Below are 18,024 nucleotides of genomic sequence, written 5' to 3' on the forward strand. Positions count from 1 at the left end.
GTTTTTATCAGTAGATTCCTGCTACAGGTGGGGACACGGGTGGTGCTGTGGGTTAAACCACAGAGCCTAGGACTTGCCAATCAGAAGGTCGGCAGTTCGAAACCCCGCAATGGGGTGAGCTCTCGTTGCTCGGTCCCTGCTCCTGCCAACCAACAGTTCGAAAGCACGTCAAAGTGCAAGTAGATAAATAGGTACCACTCTGGTGGGAAGGTAAACGGCGTTTCCGTGTGCTGCTCTGGTTCGCCAGAAGCGGCTTAGTCAGGGACTGAGCAACGAGAGCTCACCCCATTGTGGGGATTCGAACTGCCAACCTTCTGATCAGCAAGTCTTTGGTTTAACCCACAGCACCACCCGCATCCTTAGAGACCAACCAAATTTGTTATTGGTATGAGCTTTCATGTGCATGCACACGAAATCTCATACCAATAACAAACTTAGTTGGTCTCTAAGGTGCTACTGGAAGTAATTTTTTTATGGAGTCTGTCTCATGAGAGAGGGGCAGTGGTTTGTGGAGACTTGTACCAGCCAGGAGGCAAGAATCTGAGGCAGTGGAGACTTGAGGGCTGGAGGGTGGAGCACAGGATGGGTCGGAAGAAGAAGAGGAAAAAACAGGCGAGGCAATTGAAGGACCGGGTCCTTCCCCACACTCTCCTGCACCACTATTTCCCAGAACCAAGAAGGGACTGAAGAGGGAAGAGCAGAGGAAATTGTCACGCAGACACAGTCTCCAGCTGCATGCACACAGCCCATCAGGAAAAGGTACATAAACTGGTAGAGAGTGGTCCATAGAGCATGGACCTGAAATTAGCTGCCTAGCCTTTAGACTGGTGTGCTGGAGAGCTGTAGAAGCAACTGTGTTATCTTTAAATTAATTTAATTTTTATTGGAATTTTATATACAACATAACACAACCCCCCCACCCCCCAATACACAAATCCACCCTCATTAAACGTGATCATAACATACAACAATACAAACAATCAAATAAAAGACTTCCTTTATCCTGTATGTGGACTCCTTATTTACTTCTTATATTATTCCTTTATGAATCATTATTAAGATTTTTCTAATTATAACTTAAATATTCACAAAGTCTCCTGCAGACATTAAGTCCAAGTATGTATTTTAGGGCACTGTTTTGTGAAGTATTCTCTGCATTTTCCCCATGCTTTTTGAAACTCTTGTACTAGACAAGAGACAAGAGCAACTGTGTTATCTTTGACAATAAATACTGTACTTAACTATCTGCTGTGCACATTCCTTTGGCTGGGAAGTGCCCCTGACACCTGGCATTTCAATGAAGCTGTAAAGAGAAGGGATGGTTCAATATCAAATGGCCTCAACTTGCATCTTTTATTTTCTCCAACAGCAACCTTGAGAAAGCAAAGCCTTGGGTGGTTGGCTGGCTGAGAACGCACATAGACAAAATTCATTTGAGATACCAAGCTATTGTGGACCTGCACTCGCCCTGTTTTGGTCAATTTCCACTGTAGGATCAAGGTCAAGAGAAATTTGGTTCAGAAAGTTCCCAGCAGAAGCCAGCTGTGCACAGCAATGGTTGGCTGGCCTTTGTGACATCATGAAGTCACCTCCTGTCAGCCCAGGCACAAGAATGAAATCTTTCTTCATATGAGAATGGGGAGGATATTTGAATAAAGCAGAGCTTTCCAAACTTTTCATGTTGGTGACACACTTTTAGACACGCATCATTTCACGACACAGTAATTCAGTTTTACAGTGGTACCTTGGGTTACGAACTTAATTCGTTCCAGAGGTCTGTTCTTAACCCAAAACTGTTCTTAACCTGAGGTGCGCTTTCGCTAATGGGGCCTCCCGCTGCTGCCGCACCGCCAGCGCACAATTTCCATTCTCATCCTGTTCTTAACCCGAGGAACTACTTCCGGGTTAGTGGAGTTTGTAATCCGAAGCGTTTGTAACCCGAGGTACCACTGTACTAGCAAATCAAATGTTAAACCAACCCTTTATAAGAGCTTTCGCATGATACACCTAAACACTGCGGCCAACACAGTAACATGTCACAACACCCAGTATGGAAAGTATCAACTGCTCTAATTAGTTTGGCCCTCAGTCTGGACTCTTAGTTTCACACTGGGTGGCTACAGATAGCAGTTCACCAAATAGTTGTCTGCCAACTAACAGTCACTCACTATGGTTTGTGGCAAAGGCAAAGGGCCCCTGGATGGTTAAGGCCAGTCAAAGGCGACTATGGGGTGTGACGCTCATCTCACACTGAGGGAGCTGGTGTTTGTCCACAGACAGCTTTCCGGGTTTGTGCATAATATACCAGCAGTGTTTTAACATGTTAGAATTCTACCACACCCCCACAGTCACTCACAAATCAGGAGAGCAATAAAATACCTTCACCACTTAACACAACCAATCTGCCAAGTGATTACCAGACAACCATGTTAAATTACCGCACAGGAAATATATACTGTAATCTGTAATCTACCCCCAGTGGCCAACAGTTCTAAACCATAGTGTCGTGTTATAAATATAATGCTTGTTTCTACTCGGAAGAACTATCAGAATTTTGACTTTGAGTCATTTGGAGTCGAAGATTTCATTCAAATATCTTCTGTTGAAGGAAGCAGTGATTTTATTTAAGACAAAGTTCCCCAATCCAGAGCAAGTTAGCTACATTTAAATCCTAATGAAATCAAGTGGGTCACTGTGGAGGAAACCTCTAAGATCTGCAGCTCAACTGGGTGTTCCTATTGAGTTGGCAATGCAGACAGGTCAGAAAATAATTACTGTATTATATTACTGTAGCTGCTGCTGCATTCAACCACTGCTGTTGAGCTCATAGGTGCAAATATATTGAACTCAAACCTGATGCTTATTTAAGTGGGCGATATTTAAGCTGCCATTCTACACACATACACTGAGGAATAGCACTAACACCTGGGTCTAGCTTTGGAGCATATTGTACAATTCTCTAGCGTGGGGCTGAAATGACCCAGAAAGAGTACGAGAGTTAGAATTTTATTCCTTATCCAGCAAAATCTTTTAAGCAACTGTCATTTATCTTGTTTATGAGCTGGACTTTTGTATGTGAAATCTCTCCCCCCGAAGATCAAGTTTGTTACATTATACCTCCCACCCCCAATCTTCCTTTAAAAAGTATTCCGTGGCATATTTGATACAGAATTCATCCTTCCCTCATCTGTCACCAGGTATCATAATTGCAACAACAAAATGTGGAAACTCAATTATAGCCATGAGAAGAAACAGAGTATCATCTTCTAAAATGAATCTGCGGATGTAACTGGACCATTTACTTACTACAGCATAGGGTCAAGTGAATAGGAAACTATTTGTACTGGGACACAAAGGTGCATTATTTATAGTTACAAAGAGGACTTTGAATCAAAGTCTTTCAATTGCCCCCACCTTCAATCTAAATCTGAAGAGTTATACTGCAATTGCAATTTGCTTGCGGGTGAGGGACGGGAATTGAACTTTGCCCAAACCACAAAGGGAAGACCGTAGGATGTTCATTGTACCAGCATTTTCTCAACACAATCGCTAAGGCTTGTGCAATCTGTGTTCACCGCTGGCATGCAGACTTGTGGGGCTGCTGGCAAGGCTACTGCATGTGAACAAGGAGCTCAAACTGATTTGTAGTAATCAAAGGCAAGTGGGCACTGATAGATTCCATTCCAATAAATAAAAATAATAAAAGACTTGTGCTAAAGCTTCAGTCACCCCTTAAAAGGGGTGGGGGTAGGGAAGAGACCCCAGTCTTGCATGAAAACCTAGGAATTGTATTTCGGTATATATATTTTTTTCTGTCGCCTCCTCCTGGCAATCAAGTCAACCCAGGCTTGCTGTCCAACATGAATCACTTGCCTGAGGTCTATATAAGTGAGCTGTGGACCTGCAGCTAATGCTGGCCGGTTCACTAGGCAAACACATGAGCAGCTGTGCTCACATGTAAGGCCAGAGCAGTCAAATCATCTGGATTTCTGTTTCCCTGATTAAGGGTACAGAGGCTGGCTTTCTTTTGACATAGGCCGACTAAATGCAGCTCCCCACTCTTTAGCCAGAGGCAAGCCCTGTGGACTGAATTGAACACAGCTGCTTCGTTCTTGCAAAGGAGAAACTGTAGATATGAAGGAAGCTCAGGTCTCGGTGGTAGGGACACTTATTTGGAAAGAAGTCCAGTTGGCATCAGCGGGACTTACTCTGAAGACATGAATACTAGTGGTTTGTCTTATACACGGAGCCAAGCAAGCTGTTTACAACCAATTCAATCATAAAATAATGAAATTAAGTTAGCTGAGCTCTGGTACTGCAGCAATGGCCAGCACCAATAGTCTGAAATCCTGGCAAGTGCATTTACACTAAAGGTACCATGTGCATGCATGTGAGGAATATAATCCACAATGTAGCATGCAATAAAATTCAACACAAGAATCCTACAGTCTATTAGATGCATTGTAGTACATGCACATGGAGCATACAAAGTGGCAATGCAATGCAACTTGAGAATCTTGGCCAGCACTGTTTATGAATGCATACCCAATTCAGAGTCCATGAAAGTGCAATGTCTGAAAACTATGGCTCTGTTTTGATCTATTTTGCTCACAATGTATTAACCAACTACAGTGGTACCTCAGGTTACATACGCTTCAGGTTACGGACTCCGCTAACCCAGAAATAGTACCCCGGGTTAAGAACTTTGCTTCAGGATGAGAACAGAAATCGTGCTCCGGCAGCGCGGTAGCAGCAGCAGGCCCCATTAGCTAAAGTGGTGCTTCAGGTTAAGAACAGTTTCAGGTTAAGTACGGACCTCCGGAACGAATTAAGTGGTACCCGAGGTACCACTGTAATGTGGTTAATGTAGAAATTTTATTTGAAATTTTGGAGAGATAGGAGAAATAACTTAAGTCTTGAAAGGGTAGAAATGTTTTCTGCTAACACAAGCCATCCCCTGCAGTTTAAAACAGCCACACTGGCTGGAGCTGATCAGAGTTGGGTTGGGTTGCTGTTTTCTTCTTCTTCTTCTTCTTCTTTGGCGATCGCTCGTAGCTAAGTAAGACTGTCTTCCATAAACACGGTTTTAACAATGAGTCCGCAAGTGACTGTGGCTGTTCCACAGTGGGGACATTGGTGGGAGTTGATCATGGTGTGGATTTGCCAAGCGTACCTTCCTCTTAGCACGCTTCTCCCTTGCGTCCTGAGTTCGAGTGTCTTCAAAGCCTTTGGTGAAGGCTGTTCTCCAATTGGAGCGCTCACAGGCAAGTGTTTCCCAATTGTTGGTGTTTATACTACATTTTTAAAGATTTGCCTTGAGACGGTCTTTAAACCTCTTTTGTTGACCACCAGCATTACGCTTTCCATTTTAAAGTTCGGAATAGAGTAGTTGCTTTGGAAGACGATAATCGGGCATCCGCACAACATTAAGCTACCATGGACTATTAGCTATGAATCTACCGTGGACATGTGAATGAACAGGCAGAGTATGGATTTATTAAAAGTTGGTTCATGCTTGCAGAGGTTCATAAAGCATCAAGATGGTAGAGTGAACAGGGGAACAGTAACTTTTATTGGGTTCCAACATTCACCACGAAGTTGAGTCTCATGCCTCTCATTCCTACCCAGCCTGGCTTTGGAACTCATGAAGAATCATCAAATCCACAACATTATACCCGAAAGTGTCATCTAGATATTTCACATCAATTTAACTATGATCAGTTCTGTAGTAAATTCATGTCAGCTCCAGCAGCAAGCCCTCAAGTGAGGAACATGAAAACACATTTTTCCAAAGGGAGACAGGTTGTTAACCAACCTTTAGCAAAAAAGGTAGCATTTAGTTAATTGAAAGGTATTGACCAGGATCCAAATGACCACATACAGCAGCATCACAGAGAGGTTTTCTTTGTTTATTTAGGTCTTCCTTCCACAGGCAGATTCCTGTCCTCCAAAAGCATTGTGGAATGCCATGAGATGCTGCTGCTGGAAGGAAATATCACCCCTCATTTGCGTGTACACAGTAGCACTTTGTACTTACACAGAAGGTATTCTGGATCCTAATGTTAAGTATTATGTTCCATATAACCATATTCAACACTCAGTTTCATTCCAGCAAGAGAAGCAGAGCCTTGATTTTTTTTAAACAAAGGATACAAAATTGATTTTTTATTGTCACACAAGATGCACTTATAAAATTCATACAGAATATCATTTAAGAGGGAAAAAAATCATTCCAAGCTTCCCTTGAGCAACAATTAAATAAAAATTAAATTACAACAAATTCACAAATATTCTGAATTAAATTTTAATGATCAAAATTTGTCAAAATGAACACATCTGAAACAATCATTTCTGTATATTTCTAGCTTAGTTTTAAAATTCCTATTCCCACTGGATTCTTAACTTTGGCCACTTCTTCAAGCTGAAGTGAGAAAAGAGGCTTGATAAAAGGGGTGTGGGCTGGTGAATGGCTACTTCAGAACAGCCTATATATTTCCACCTTTTTAGCATTGAAGCCTCTTTATCTGGATTTAATTTCTGTACACTGATTTTATTTTAGCAACAGTATCTGCAGCTTTGGAGGAATAAACATGTATTTTGAATTTTAAAATTTAGTATAACTTATCATTCTTTTCTGGGCCACTTTGCAATAGCTAATAAATGAACCAACAAAGATCTAATCAGCACAAAAAAAAATCTCATATTTAAAAAGTTTTAAATATTGCATTGTGTTTTGTAGACATTGCCCATCAGGTAGCAAGAAAGCACTTTGAGTGCAGCAGGCTTTCTCACTATGCTGACCTGAAATGTCTGTTATTCCAGATTCAACCCTTCTTGAATTGCTCTTTGCCTGTTTCCCAAGCCCTATGCACCCCAAGTAAAACAGCTTCATACTTCAAAGCCCAAGTACTTCTAAAGCAACATTCCTTCTACTTAAAAGTCTAAAACTAAAACCACCTATTTGAGGCTGTCTCCATTTTTGGCCATGTGCAGCTTTTCCAGCAAAGTCAAAGAAATGCTCTTAGCTGATTGACACATTACCATGTGCAAGTAACTTATTTTGTCTATTTCAATGCAAGGGCTCACAGTTGCAAGTGAAACATCTTTAAGTGCCAAGTGCAATCCCACAGGTTGATTTTGCCCTTCCTCCCCCAAGCTTGTACACTTTTAACATTTACAGACTCAAGCTTTTCATGTTTAAAACACAGTGCAAATTAAACAGAAAGGAAGAAAAAGCTGTTCTTGCCCAGTTATCGCACATTCCACTATTCCCTGTTGTTGGTCAATTTCTGGCTACAGTCTTAACATTTAGACAAAAATAGTATGCAGTAAATATTTCCTTTAAGGGCGATTTATTTGGATTAGATGAAATACATTTTGAACAATCCTCTCGTAGCAAGAATATCTTGATTATGTATTCTACTAAAAGTTTGAAAAAGTCTTTTGGCAGGTGAAGAGTTTTGAAATGTTTTGTAGTGGCTTATGAAAGCAGAAAGGGACGCTTGTTGTTAAAGACGCAAACACGTTCCCAATGTTATCCTTCTAATTAAGGGGCTTTATGAATAGTGATGCGTTCTGGAAGCACTGTTTCGTAAAAATGGATTTAAATATATTTCACACGTTATTTTTCAGGAAAGCGATGCCGTAGCTTTGCCAAGCGGAAGATCTCTCAAAACTCACATTTTCCAAAACAACCAAGTTAACCATGTGAAGCTTGATTGGTTATCAAGCCAAGTTATTCACTGTAATAGGTCTGCCATTAATAATTTAAGTTTTTAAATAAATATTTTTAAGTGCCTTGTTTGGCACCCATCCATCGTGGCAGCGCCTGCTGTCCCAACAGCTCAGTATACTAAGCACATTTTATTTACAAAAGTTTAGTCAATTCTGTTTCCACAAATTGTAAACCTGTCTATCTCCAACAAATCTTTCTTTGCAGATCTGTGTTTTGACTCGGAACTGTCCTGGCTTATATCTTTCTCATCTCCATCAGGAGTTGTCAGGAACTGATCCGAGTTGCTTGTCACAAGCTGCGGCACTGCATTTTCCTTCTGGTGTACAGGCTGACTGGTCACGGAAGCAGACAGGTTTTCATCTGTGGAAATTCATGCATGGAAAATAGAAATTAGGACTTCGCACAGTGGGAGAAGACACTGATTATAGATCTGTATGTTTATTGGCTTGTCACTGCACTGCAGGGTTAGCAAGTTAAAGATCTGTTCAACAGATATGCAAGGCAACTTGGGGTATCAGGTGCATAAAATCCTGCCACAGAATTTCTCTCTTTTGTTGACAGTAGTGTTACATACTCCTGTTTAAGCCATGTCAGTAACCTTCTAACTTTTGCATTTCTAATGTAAAATAACCTTTTTGATACCTTCAGGTTGTTAAAGATAAAACCATACCAGCCCTCTCTGACAACTCCAGTAAGTAAGGGAGCTCAGTTATGGCAGAAGTTGCTAGTGATTACAAAGAAATGCTAAACAAAAGCAGGGAAGGATGAATGGCTCGCTGACACATGATTTACACCAACTCTACACTTTACTGTCCTTCAAAAGCACAAATGGAGATAGTGATTTACCAGAGATCAGTTTTTATTTCACTTTAATTTGCTACACTGGGTGGAATGTTCTTTATTTTCTTTTGCCCAATTCTCTTTCACCTTTGAGCTTGCCCAACCCTTGGAAGGTTGGTTGTTGGGCCAAAAGAGGTTTCCCAGCCCTGCTCTGCTGAAATCAGATGTATAATAATAATGTTATTATTTATACCCTAGCCACTGGGTTGGGTGGCCTCAACCATGCCACATCAGATACTGAAATTTAAAACTTTATGGAATTAATCAGGCTACATAGTAAATAAGTAATAACTCAAAAACCATTCTATCGCATTTTCTTAAAAGCTTAGTTTATTGGAAGCCAAGTCTGTTGTAAAGGAAGGTAAAGGTAAAGGACCCCTGACAGTTAAGTCCAGTCGCAGATGACTCTGGGGTTGCAGCGCCCATCTTGCTTTACTGGTCGAGGGAGCCGGCGTTTGTCCGCTGACAGTTTTTCCAGGTCATGTGGCCAGCATGACTAAGCCGCTTCTGGTGAAACCAGAGCAGTGCACAGAAACGCCGTTTACCTTCTTGCCGGAGCGGTACCTATTTATCTACTTGCACTTTTTGGCGTGCTTTCGAACTGCTAGGTTGGCAGGAGCTGGGACCGAGCAACGGGAGCTCACTCCGTCACGGGGATTTGAACCGCCAACCTTCTGATCGGCAAGTCCAAGAGGCTCAGTGGTTTAGACCACAACGCCACCCAAATCCCTAAGCCTGTTGTTAGGAGCAATGAAAACAAAGGTGAATCTTTTAAGAAATAAAATGATCAAATTCAATATAATTTTTGGAATTGCCCTGTTCAAAGTGCTTATAAATAACCCAGATAAGATGAAGTAGTCTGTTAGAAGTTAGTAACTGACTGGACTAATATACTTTAATCCCAATACTGTGACTTGAGTTCCTCTGTTCTCAAATGTGGTGCTATTACTGTTCGTAGGGCATGAAGAATGGACCAGGAGTGCATGATGTTTTAACATTACTGAAACTAATGGAGTGTAGGCTTAGTAAGCTGCTTAACTGAAAAAATGCTGGGAGCGCCTTGTAAGACTAGGATAAAACAAAAACCAAATGCTGTGCTTTGAAAAAAAATATAGAAATGGAAAAGACCTTAACTTCCTGTGGGCTCACATACTCCGCTTTCCCCTCTCATCTCTGCAAGCATGGCTGCAAGAAGTTCAGAGGTTTTGCTTTAGATTTCAATTCAGCCTTAATTGTGAACCCCAAGCTGTGGTTAATTTTAACAATGGATGGTTGAAACCAGCCAGCTTCATTAACTTTGCCCTGATCCCACAATAAGGCCTCTTATTCTTCCTGGAGAAATTAAAAATTCAGGTCTGTTCTAATTCAGAACAGTGAATATTTGGCATTTTCCCCAAAGTGCCAGATATTTTTAAGTGATCAAAAACACGAAGATGTCTTTTGTTGGGTCAATACTGGAGGTAATACTTTGAGTTATATGGACCCCTGCGGTTTCCTAACACTTTAGTTGGTGCTTCCAAGGACAAAGCGACGCTGCACAGTAGACGAGAGATATGACAGAAGTCCAGAAGTAATAGGTTCCGCTCACCTTGAGTGGGCTTGTACTTGCTTTGTGATTTGCCTAGTGGTTTGCCTGGGGTGCTAGCAGGAGGAGGGTTGAACAACTTCTCTTCCATGTTTGCTTCTTTGACGTACTGGCATGACTTTCCCAAGAGCACAATGCTATTAAGTACTTTGAGTGATATCAACCTGCAAGCAACAAGTATGTATGAAGTGATTCCAAAAACAGGAAGTGGATATGTCAGAATCGCCACTTCTTCCCTCTCTGTCTCTTCCATCCCTGCCTGATTCAAATTTCTGCCATTCTTCTAAGCCACCACTTTCCCCCTCTGAGTGTTTCCACCTTCTCACTCCCATGCCATGGCCATGCTATTGTGCAACCTGCTTTCGTTTTGCTCCCCTACCCCATCCTGACTTCATGCAAATACAGGATACTGATGTAGCACTACAAATCCTGCAATGGGGGCTGCACATTATTATATATAAAGAAAAGCATTTTATGCTTGTGAAGTATGGCAAAGCCATCCAGTTGCTTGCATTTGTCATGACCCCCCACAACTGCCAAAAAGATGCCAAGGAAGAAAACCAAAATGAGTCAAGAGCAGAAGCATTTTGACAATTTGGGTCCCTGGACCACATAAATTGTCATTCAGATCCATAGGTGTGTGTAGTATGGGTTGCTATAAAGAAGGTGCAAGTACATAATCAAGTGCTTTACATTATTACCTAATACATAAAGAACACTTTCCCATGGCTCACTTCTGTCTGTCAAAAGTGACTTTATCCAACTACAGTGCTACCTCCGGTTGCGGACAGGATCCGTTCCGGAGCTCTGAGGTTTCTGCAACCAGAGGAACTGCTTCTGCGCATGCGCACGATGAGGTAGTGCGCTTCTGCGCATGCAGCAAAACACTTCCGGGTTTGCCGCTTTCTCAACCCGAAGTTTATGTTACCTGAGGGTAACGTAAGCCAGGGTACTACTGTATACTGCTTACATCAATTCTTCCAATTAAAGTCTCCTAAATGAAACATTTTTACAAATTGTTTGATCTGTACTTACCCACAGTAGAAGAGAACAACACAAGCATAAGCCAAGACTCCTTGAACTTTTACTGAACTTGTAACAACTCTGATGAGCTAGAGGAAGAAATGAGTTAACACAGTTAAGCATTTTTAAAATAAAAGAACGATAACAAATCTGGGCATTGAAAAATGAAAATAGTTCTAATAATTATGTAACAGAATTTCAGATATTTTCTATCTTTCTACACATCATCCTTTTTAAGAAACCTTGCGTCTTTTGAAACACATAGAGTAATAATTTCAGTAGCGTGACTTTATCTTAACTACTCTTCAAAGCTGGCTGTGGGATCTCTCCTCCCCTTTCATATTGTCTTTTCATTCAGCTGTCCAAGGTAGTGGTGGAAGTACTGCTTTGTAGTGGTTCTAGTTCTACTTAGCCAATTCCAACAGGTGAAAGGTGAGTGCTGCTCAGACCCCTAAGGTTGTCAAGGTGGGGCTCTGCAGGAAGGTATTGTCATCAATATGTTGACCACACAGCTCTATTTATTCCTTTCATCACAAGCAGTTGTGGTGGCTGATGTGGTGAACCAGTACTGACAAAGGTAATGGACTCGACGAGGGTCAGTAATTTGAAGCTCAGTCCAGACAAGACAAATATATTGTTGGTGAGTGGTTCCTCTGACAATGTAAGTATGTACCGTATTTTTTGCTCTATAAGACTCACTTTTTCCCTCCTAAAAAGTAAGGGGAAATGTGTGTGCGTCTTATGGAGCGAATGCAGGCTGCGCAGCTATCCCAGAAGCCAGAACAGCAAGAGGGATTGCTGCTTTCACTGCGTAGTGATCCCTCTTGCTGTTCTGGCTTCTGAGATTCAGAATACCTTTTTTCTTGTTTTCCTCCTCCAAAAACTAGGTGCGTCTTGTGGTCTGGTGCATCTTATAGAGCGAAAAATACGGTAAGTGATAATGATAAACCAATCTGGAATGGGATTATGCTTCCCTTGAAGGACCAGGTTTGTAGCTTGAGGGATACTTCTGGAACCAATACTGTCCAAGCAGCTCAGAGTGCCTTCTACCAGCTTTGGCTGGTGGTCCAGCAATGTAGGTGTGGATAATCTAGCATCTAGTCAAGGCATAGGCAAACCCGGCCCTCCAGATGTTTTGAGACTACAACTCCCATCATCCCTGACCACTGGTCCTGTTAGCTAGGGATGATGGGAGTTGTAGGCCAAAACATCTGGAGGGCCGAGTTTGCCTATGCCTGATCTAGTCTCTGCTCTGGTAACGTCAAGGTTAGATTGCTGCAATGTGTGGCACCTGAGGCTGCCTTTGAAGATTGGCTGGAAACTACAGGTGGTGCATAACTTAGTTATTGAACATATGTACTGGCTTCCAATAAATTTCTGGAGCAAATTTTAAGTGCTGGTTTAGACCTATGAAGCCTTACATGGCTTGGGACTCCAATACCTTATAGAACACTTTTCCAGCAGTAGACTCCTTGTTATTAAAGGCCTTCCTCTGAGTGTCCCCTTCAGCAAAGATGTGGAGGCTGGTAACAAGTGGACCTCCATTTGTGGAGTATTCTCCTCAAGAAAGTTTACCTGCCACCAACATCATCTTCTTTCCAGTGCAAGGCTACAAGCCGTTTCTTCTCCCAGGCATTTGTTAATTTTGCTCTCTCTCTGCTGCTGGGGCTTTCTGCTAGTTGCTTTTTATAGAGAATATTTTTTCCCCTTTCGGACATTTTTGCAGGATCATTTTAGGTTTCGTTTACTACGTTTTTAACTTGGAAGTCTGTATCACCAAAACCCAAGCTCTCACAGTAAAGTCTAAAGAGACATTTTAATTTTAAAAGCTAGCTACATAAGAATATATATCATTTTCAGCCAAGCTTTAACCTCACAGTACTTGAGGAAACTATGTTCTGGGGCTACATCACATAATACCCCTCTTCAAAAATAGCAATTCAAGGGTTTTGGAATATATTTCATCCCTTGGTAAAATTTTCACCACTTACCAAGGGAGTTTGCAAAATGACAACGAAGACATGACTTACTAGAACAGCCAATGGGAGAGGAATAAAGCCCATTCTCCTGGAAACGGAGTCACTGTAATCTGTGTATGCCTAGGAGAAAAGAATTGAACCTGAGTTTTTAAATTAAGGGTAGAAAACAAAAATAACAGAGCTAGTTCCACTGGGACTGGCTACACATTTTCGATGGCATCAACCTTCCCTGAAGCATCCATTTGAAAAAGAACAAAATCACATTTTAAACTGTTGAAACTTGCCTCATAAAATGGCAAATATATTTGTGTGTGTGAATCCAATTAAAATTAATGCAATTTAAATTCACTGACCTATAAAGAAGGATCAAGCCATCACACATTGTATCAGCAGATTACAAAGACATTTAATGGCATACTACGGCTGCGTTATCTAAAGGAAGGACTTGAATGTCATAAACATTAAGGAAAATATGAAATGTGACAGCCATCACCATGCAGTTACAGATACTGCCTTTAAAATTAGGGTAGCTACCTCATCTATTTATCTCTTCCCCAGTCCCCATCTCAGCTCTACCATCTACATACCAACACTGAAACCCACCTTCAACACTCGAACAATGCGACTGTTGCTGCTCTTTCCCTCACAGGTATCTCATTCTCCCACAAATCGTGTCCAGAAGGTTGTGGGGGCCAGATGACTACCCTCCTTCCAGATTTGTCAGTCCCACCCATTGCCCACTTCCCTACTCCACTTTTTCTCTACCTTTGAAATTAATTGTGTTGAATTCTGCTCCCTTTGCATCTCTGCATTACACTTCTTTAGCACCCTATTCCATGACTCAATCTTCATTACAGGCTGAGGCCGGGCTTGCCTTTCTTCCTCTCTGACAAAACTCCGAACTTGGTCCTTAGCAATTTCAACTTTTATGCTGACTTGCCCTCTGTCCTCTCTTCCTTACCTCCTCTTGATCCCGTCTTCACCAACAACTGCTTTGTTTCTGCTCTCTCTTCTGTGAAATTCTTACTGTTTGATCATTACATTCAACAGTGCACACAACTCAACCTCCCCACATCCAGTTTCTGCTGCTTCTTCAGCCTCCAGACCATTCAGTCATTTGCCAGGCTTTTTCTGCTTGCTTCTTCGACACTGCACTTTCTGTTTTCAATTATCACTGACTTCACCTCTCACATGCGGGACATGGGTGGCGCTGTGGGTTAAACCACAGAGCCTAGGGCTTGCCGATAAGAAGGTCGGCGGTTCTAATCCTTGCAACAGGGTGAGCTCCCGTTGCTCGGTCCCAGCTCCTGCCAACCTAGCAGTTCGAAAGCACATCAAAGTGCAAGTAGATAAATAGGTACCACTCCAGCGGGAAGGTAAACGGGGTTTCTGTGCGCTGCTCTGGTTCGCCAGAAACAGCTTAGTCATGCTGGCCACATGACCCGGAAGCTGTACATACGCTCCCTCGGCCAATAAAGCGAGATGAGCGCCGCAACCCCAGAGTCGGCCACGACTAGACCTAATGGTCAGGGGTCCCTCTACCTTTACCTCAACTCTCACATATTTGCTCCATTCTTCAGTGAACTATACACATCCCTTTGATCGCCAGCCCTGACTCACATTTATGTTCTCATCCAGCCTCTCCCGCGTCTCACTTGCCATTGAGCTGAACAAACGACACTGCTACATCTGAACATGAGAACATGCTCTGCTGATGTGTTTGTGAAGTTTGCTCAGCTTCACATAGAGACAGGAACACAGCATAGTTAGGTACTAGCATCCTATTTAGTTTGAATGCTGAAGATTGTGAATAACAATATTTTAAAATAGAATGGCAAAAAAGAAAACAGACTAATATAAAACTAAATGTCAAGTGAATCACATTAAACTTGTACACATCATTTTAATTCCCTGTGCAAAGAGTGAAGTAAGCTTTTTCTAACACTTGGGAGACCAACACAATTTCTGATTAACTGATGGATTCCATTTTCTGGAATAAAACCAGGCACGTCCTTTAGTGTAAGGAACAGGCATTTTTCATTCTGCTACTTACATTTTTCTGTCGACTGCTAACAAGGTCAAATGCAAGACTGGCTCTGTATTCACTGTAGACCTGAAAACAGAGCAACACAAGTCCTTTCATTCTGATCAAAGTAAATACCAGCAATAAAATGAGTACTGTAATTATTAAAAATAAATTTAGGATTAGCACACTTAGCATTGCCGTACTGTTTCTCAGATACGCATTTATCATTGAAGAGTAAGCTTAACAATAGGATTCCTATGATATAGGATAGGAAAAAGCAGATTCTGTTGGATCAGTCCAGTGCTGTGTGGATATTCTTATGTACACAGGGTTCTGCTCAACCCATATGCAGTATCAAGCAGAGAAAACGATGCAGGTACTAAGATGAAACATCTATTAAAGTTTATCCATGCAAGAGCTCCATAAGCATTTAAGAGCCCATATCCAACAGTGTGCTGTAGATATGGCTGATAGTTAAGTGCTTTGTTCCAGAAAAGCTCAGTATGAATAGAGAAAACATTGAGTCTATAAACCATTATACATCACTGACCTCCTTTGCTGCAATCACTTAAGCATGTTTCTCTCATAAAAACTAGTATTTATAGGCTTGCTTGTTTATAAGTTAATCTTACATCCAAGCATATAGCTGGAGTAAGGTGCAACTCTTGTTTTCTGATATTATTCCAAAGAACATTAAAACTCGACAAGTGGGTGGAAAGCTGAACATCCACTTGGACACTAGCTGAATAAGCTTTTTTTAAAAAAGGTATGTGTCTACTTTCAGGCTACTAAGCCTAATTCTGATTCAGCATTTGCAATGGCCATTCCCTTCAAATGGGGTGTGTGTGAAATCGGGTACTTCGTAGTATCAGTATTATTTATTAATAAAATCTATGTGTTAATAAGAAACCTCACAGGTCTGGGTACCATAATAAATCTAGTAGGCTAGAGCTATCATTTCCATTTTTCACTGCATTATTTCTGCACTCATTATACAAAAGTAGGCCATGTATAACTGCCTTTGGCACAATATAACTTATTAAGTGCATTTATTAAATGTGCTTCCACACTATACTGCTGCTACTTTGCAAATCCAGCCACACTGTCTATATCTGACCTCGCTTCCTAAATGAACATATGTGCACACGAATGCAATGAAGGGAAAATATTTGCCTCTATTCTTATTCTTTATAATGTCCTTGAAACTAAAACACAATTTTAATGGCTAATATGAGATGGACAAGGCTTGTGGCGTTAGCAGACAACACATTTTCATCTTGTAATTTTGGGTTTGTTCCTTTTTTACTAAAACCCCAAGATCAACCAAGCAGAGCTAGGAGCAGAAGATATACACTTTGAATTAAAGAATTCTAAAGCCCAGGAACTTGTTTTGTGTATCAGATCTGTACTGAGCTCACATTCCTTCCGCACTAAAAAGCTCCAGACATTGGAACCCTTTTTCATAGGGAAGTCACTCCAATCTCATTATCATTTCCCCCCCTTTTACTCTTTTCAGCACCTTTTACAGGCCTTCAACACCCATTTTGAGGTGAAGCAACGCAGCACTCCAAGTAATTGAGCGTAATGACATTATTATACTGGTAGCATATCTATGAAATTTGCATCATTTTACAGTTGCTTACAAGTGAAGCATATTTGCCATTTCAATGCCTACTTAACCAATATGGAGGGCTCCTTTGCACCTCCTCACAATTCTTGATTTACCACCCTGAATAGAAAAGAGGTGTTTAATGAGCCCTACACGAGCCTTCTTCATATAGATACTGCATCCATGCTAAGACCGCATCATACCCAATTTCAAATTGAAATGTACAGTGGTTCAACAATATACTTACATCAGCTGTGATGTCATTGAATTTTGTTATAAAAGCATGTTTTACAATATCTACTGCAATTTCTGATGCAATCACCATACAAACATCTGGAAACAATACCCAGAGATGATCTGAAAAGACAGGGTGAATGTCAGATGTACAAATGTGTCACAAAAAACCAATGGCAGAAAAAGGTAAGTACATACTGTTTGGCCCAACAGTCAGAACCTGAAGCTGCAAATGTCTACGTGTTAGAAACCTCAGGAAATGCCAAGGTAATAATTGCAGAAGTTTCTGCACCACACAAGCTACAATATCACACACTTGGCCATAATCCACACCAATGTAACTCTTCTGAAGTGTTGTACATACAAATTAAGAAATTCTCATGTGATTAATTTCTGTTCTTCTCATAGATAAGAGTCTCATTCATGACTGGGGGTAGGTTCCACTTCCTAGTAACAGAAGGCCTAAATTATGATCTGGATAGCTAGAATCTATGGGAATAACAGGTGTTCACCAAGTAAGATGTTTCTTCTTCTTCTCTCAACAGGGTCCTGCAGAATTTAATGAACATGGGGATAGCCAAAAGCAGTGTATCTTAGTGAAAGCATGAATACTCCTGTGCCAAAATAACAGGGCCTAAACATCCAGTGCTCTTTGGGAGGGCTTTGTGATCAAAGGCAGCCACAGGAAGAGAAAGGAATCAATGATGCATTGTGAATTAAGACATGTGCTTTGGCTCTGCAAATCTTTTCAGTGAGGCTCTCTTAAAAAAATACTTGCAGACATCCTTCTAACAGAATGTGCCAGATATCATCCAGGAGAAGCTGGTGGAGGAATGAGTTAGGCCTATATTAACAGCCATCCAGAGAGTAGCAGTAGAAACATTTTTCTTTCTTTCTGAAAGACCTGGTGAGTATCAACCGCTTTCAATTTTAACCTGAGGATTGTCATCTGTCCAGTTTTAACTTTAATTTTAATTTATTTGAATTAATTTC

The 18,024-nt window shown here is 41.2% G+C and overlaps 1 protein-coding gene across 3 annotated transcripts in view; it reads right to left on the bottom strand.

Annotated features, from left to right (window-relative positions):
• Positions 1-6,280: 6,280 nt before the first annotated feature.
• Positions 6,281-18,024, bottom strand: part of TAPT1 (transmembrane anterior posterior transformation 1) — a 61,413-nt gene continuing 49,669 nt past the window's right edge. For all 3 annotated transcript variants that reach the window (XM_081019973.1, XM_081019972.1, XM_081019971.1), the window contains 6 exons: positions 17,045-17,154; positions 15,216-15,275; positions 13,214-13,282; positions 11,196-11,272; positions 10,164-10,324; positions 6,281-8,095 (listed from right to left, as the gene is read on the bottom strand). In XM_081019973.1, coding sequence (XP_080876099.1) covers positions 7,878-8,095; positions 10,164-10,324; positions 11,196-11,272; positions 13,214-13,282; positions 15,216-15,275; positions 17,045-17,154 — 695 coding nt within the window. In that variant the 3' untranslated portion in view covers positions 6,281-7,877. The remainder of the gene's footprint in view (positions 8,096-10,163; positions 10,325-11,195; positions 11,273-13,213; positions 13,283-15,215; positions 15,276-17,044; positions 17,155-18,024) is intronic.

The sequence above is a fragment of the Podarcis pityusensis genome, assembly GCF_964106645.2.
Source record: "Podarcis pityusensis genome assembly, chromosome: 9".
NCBI classification, from domain to species: Eukaryota; Metazoa; Chordata; class Lepidosauria; order Squamata; family Lacertidae; genus Podarcis; species Podarcis pityusensis.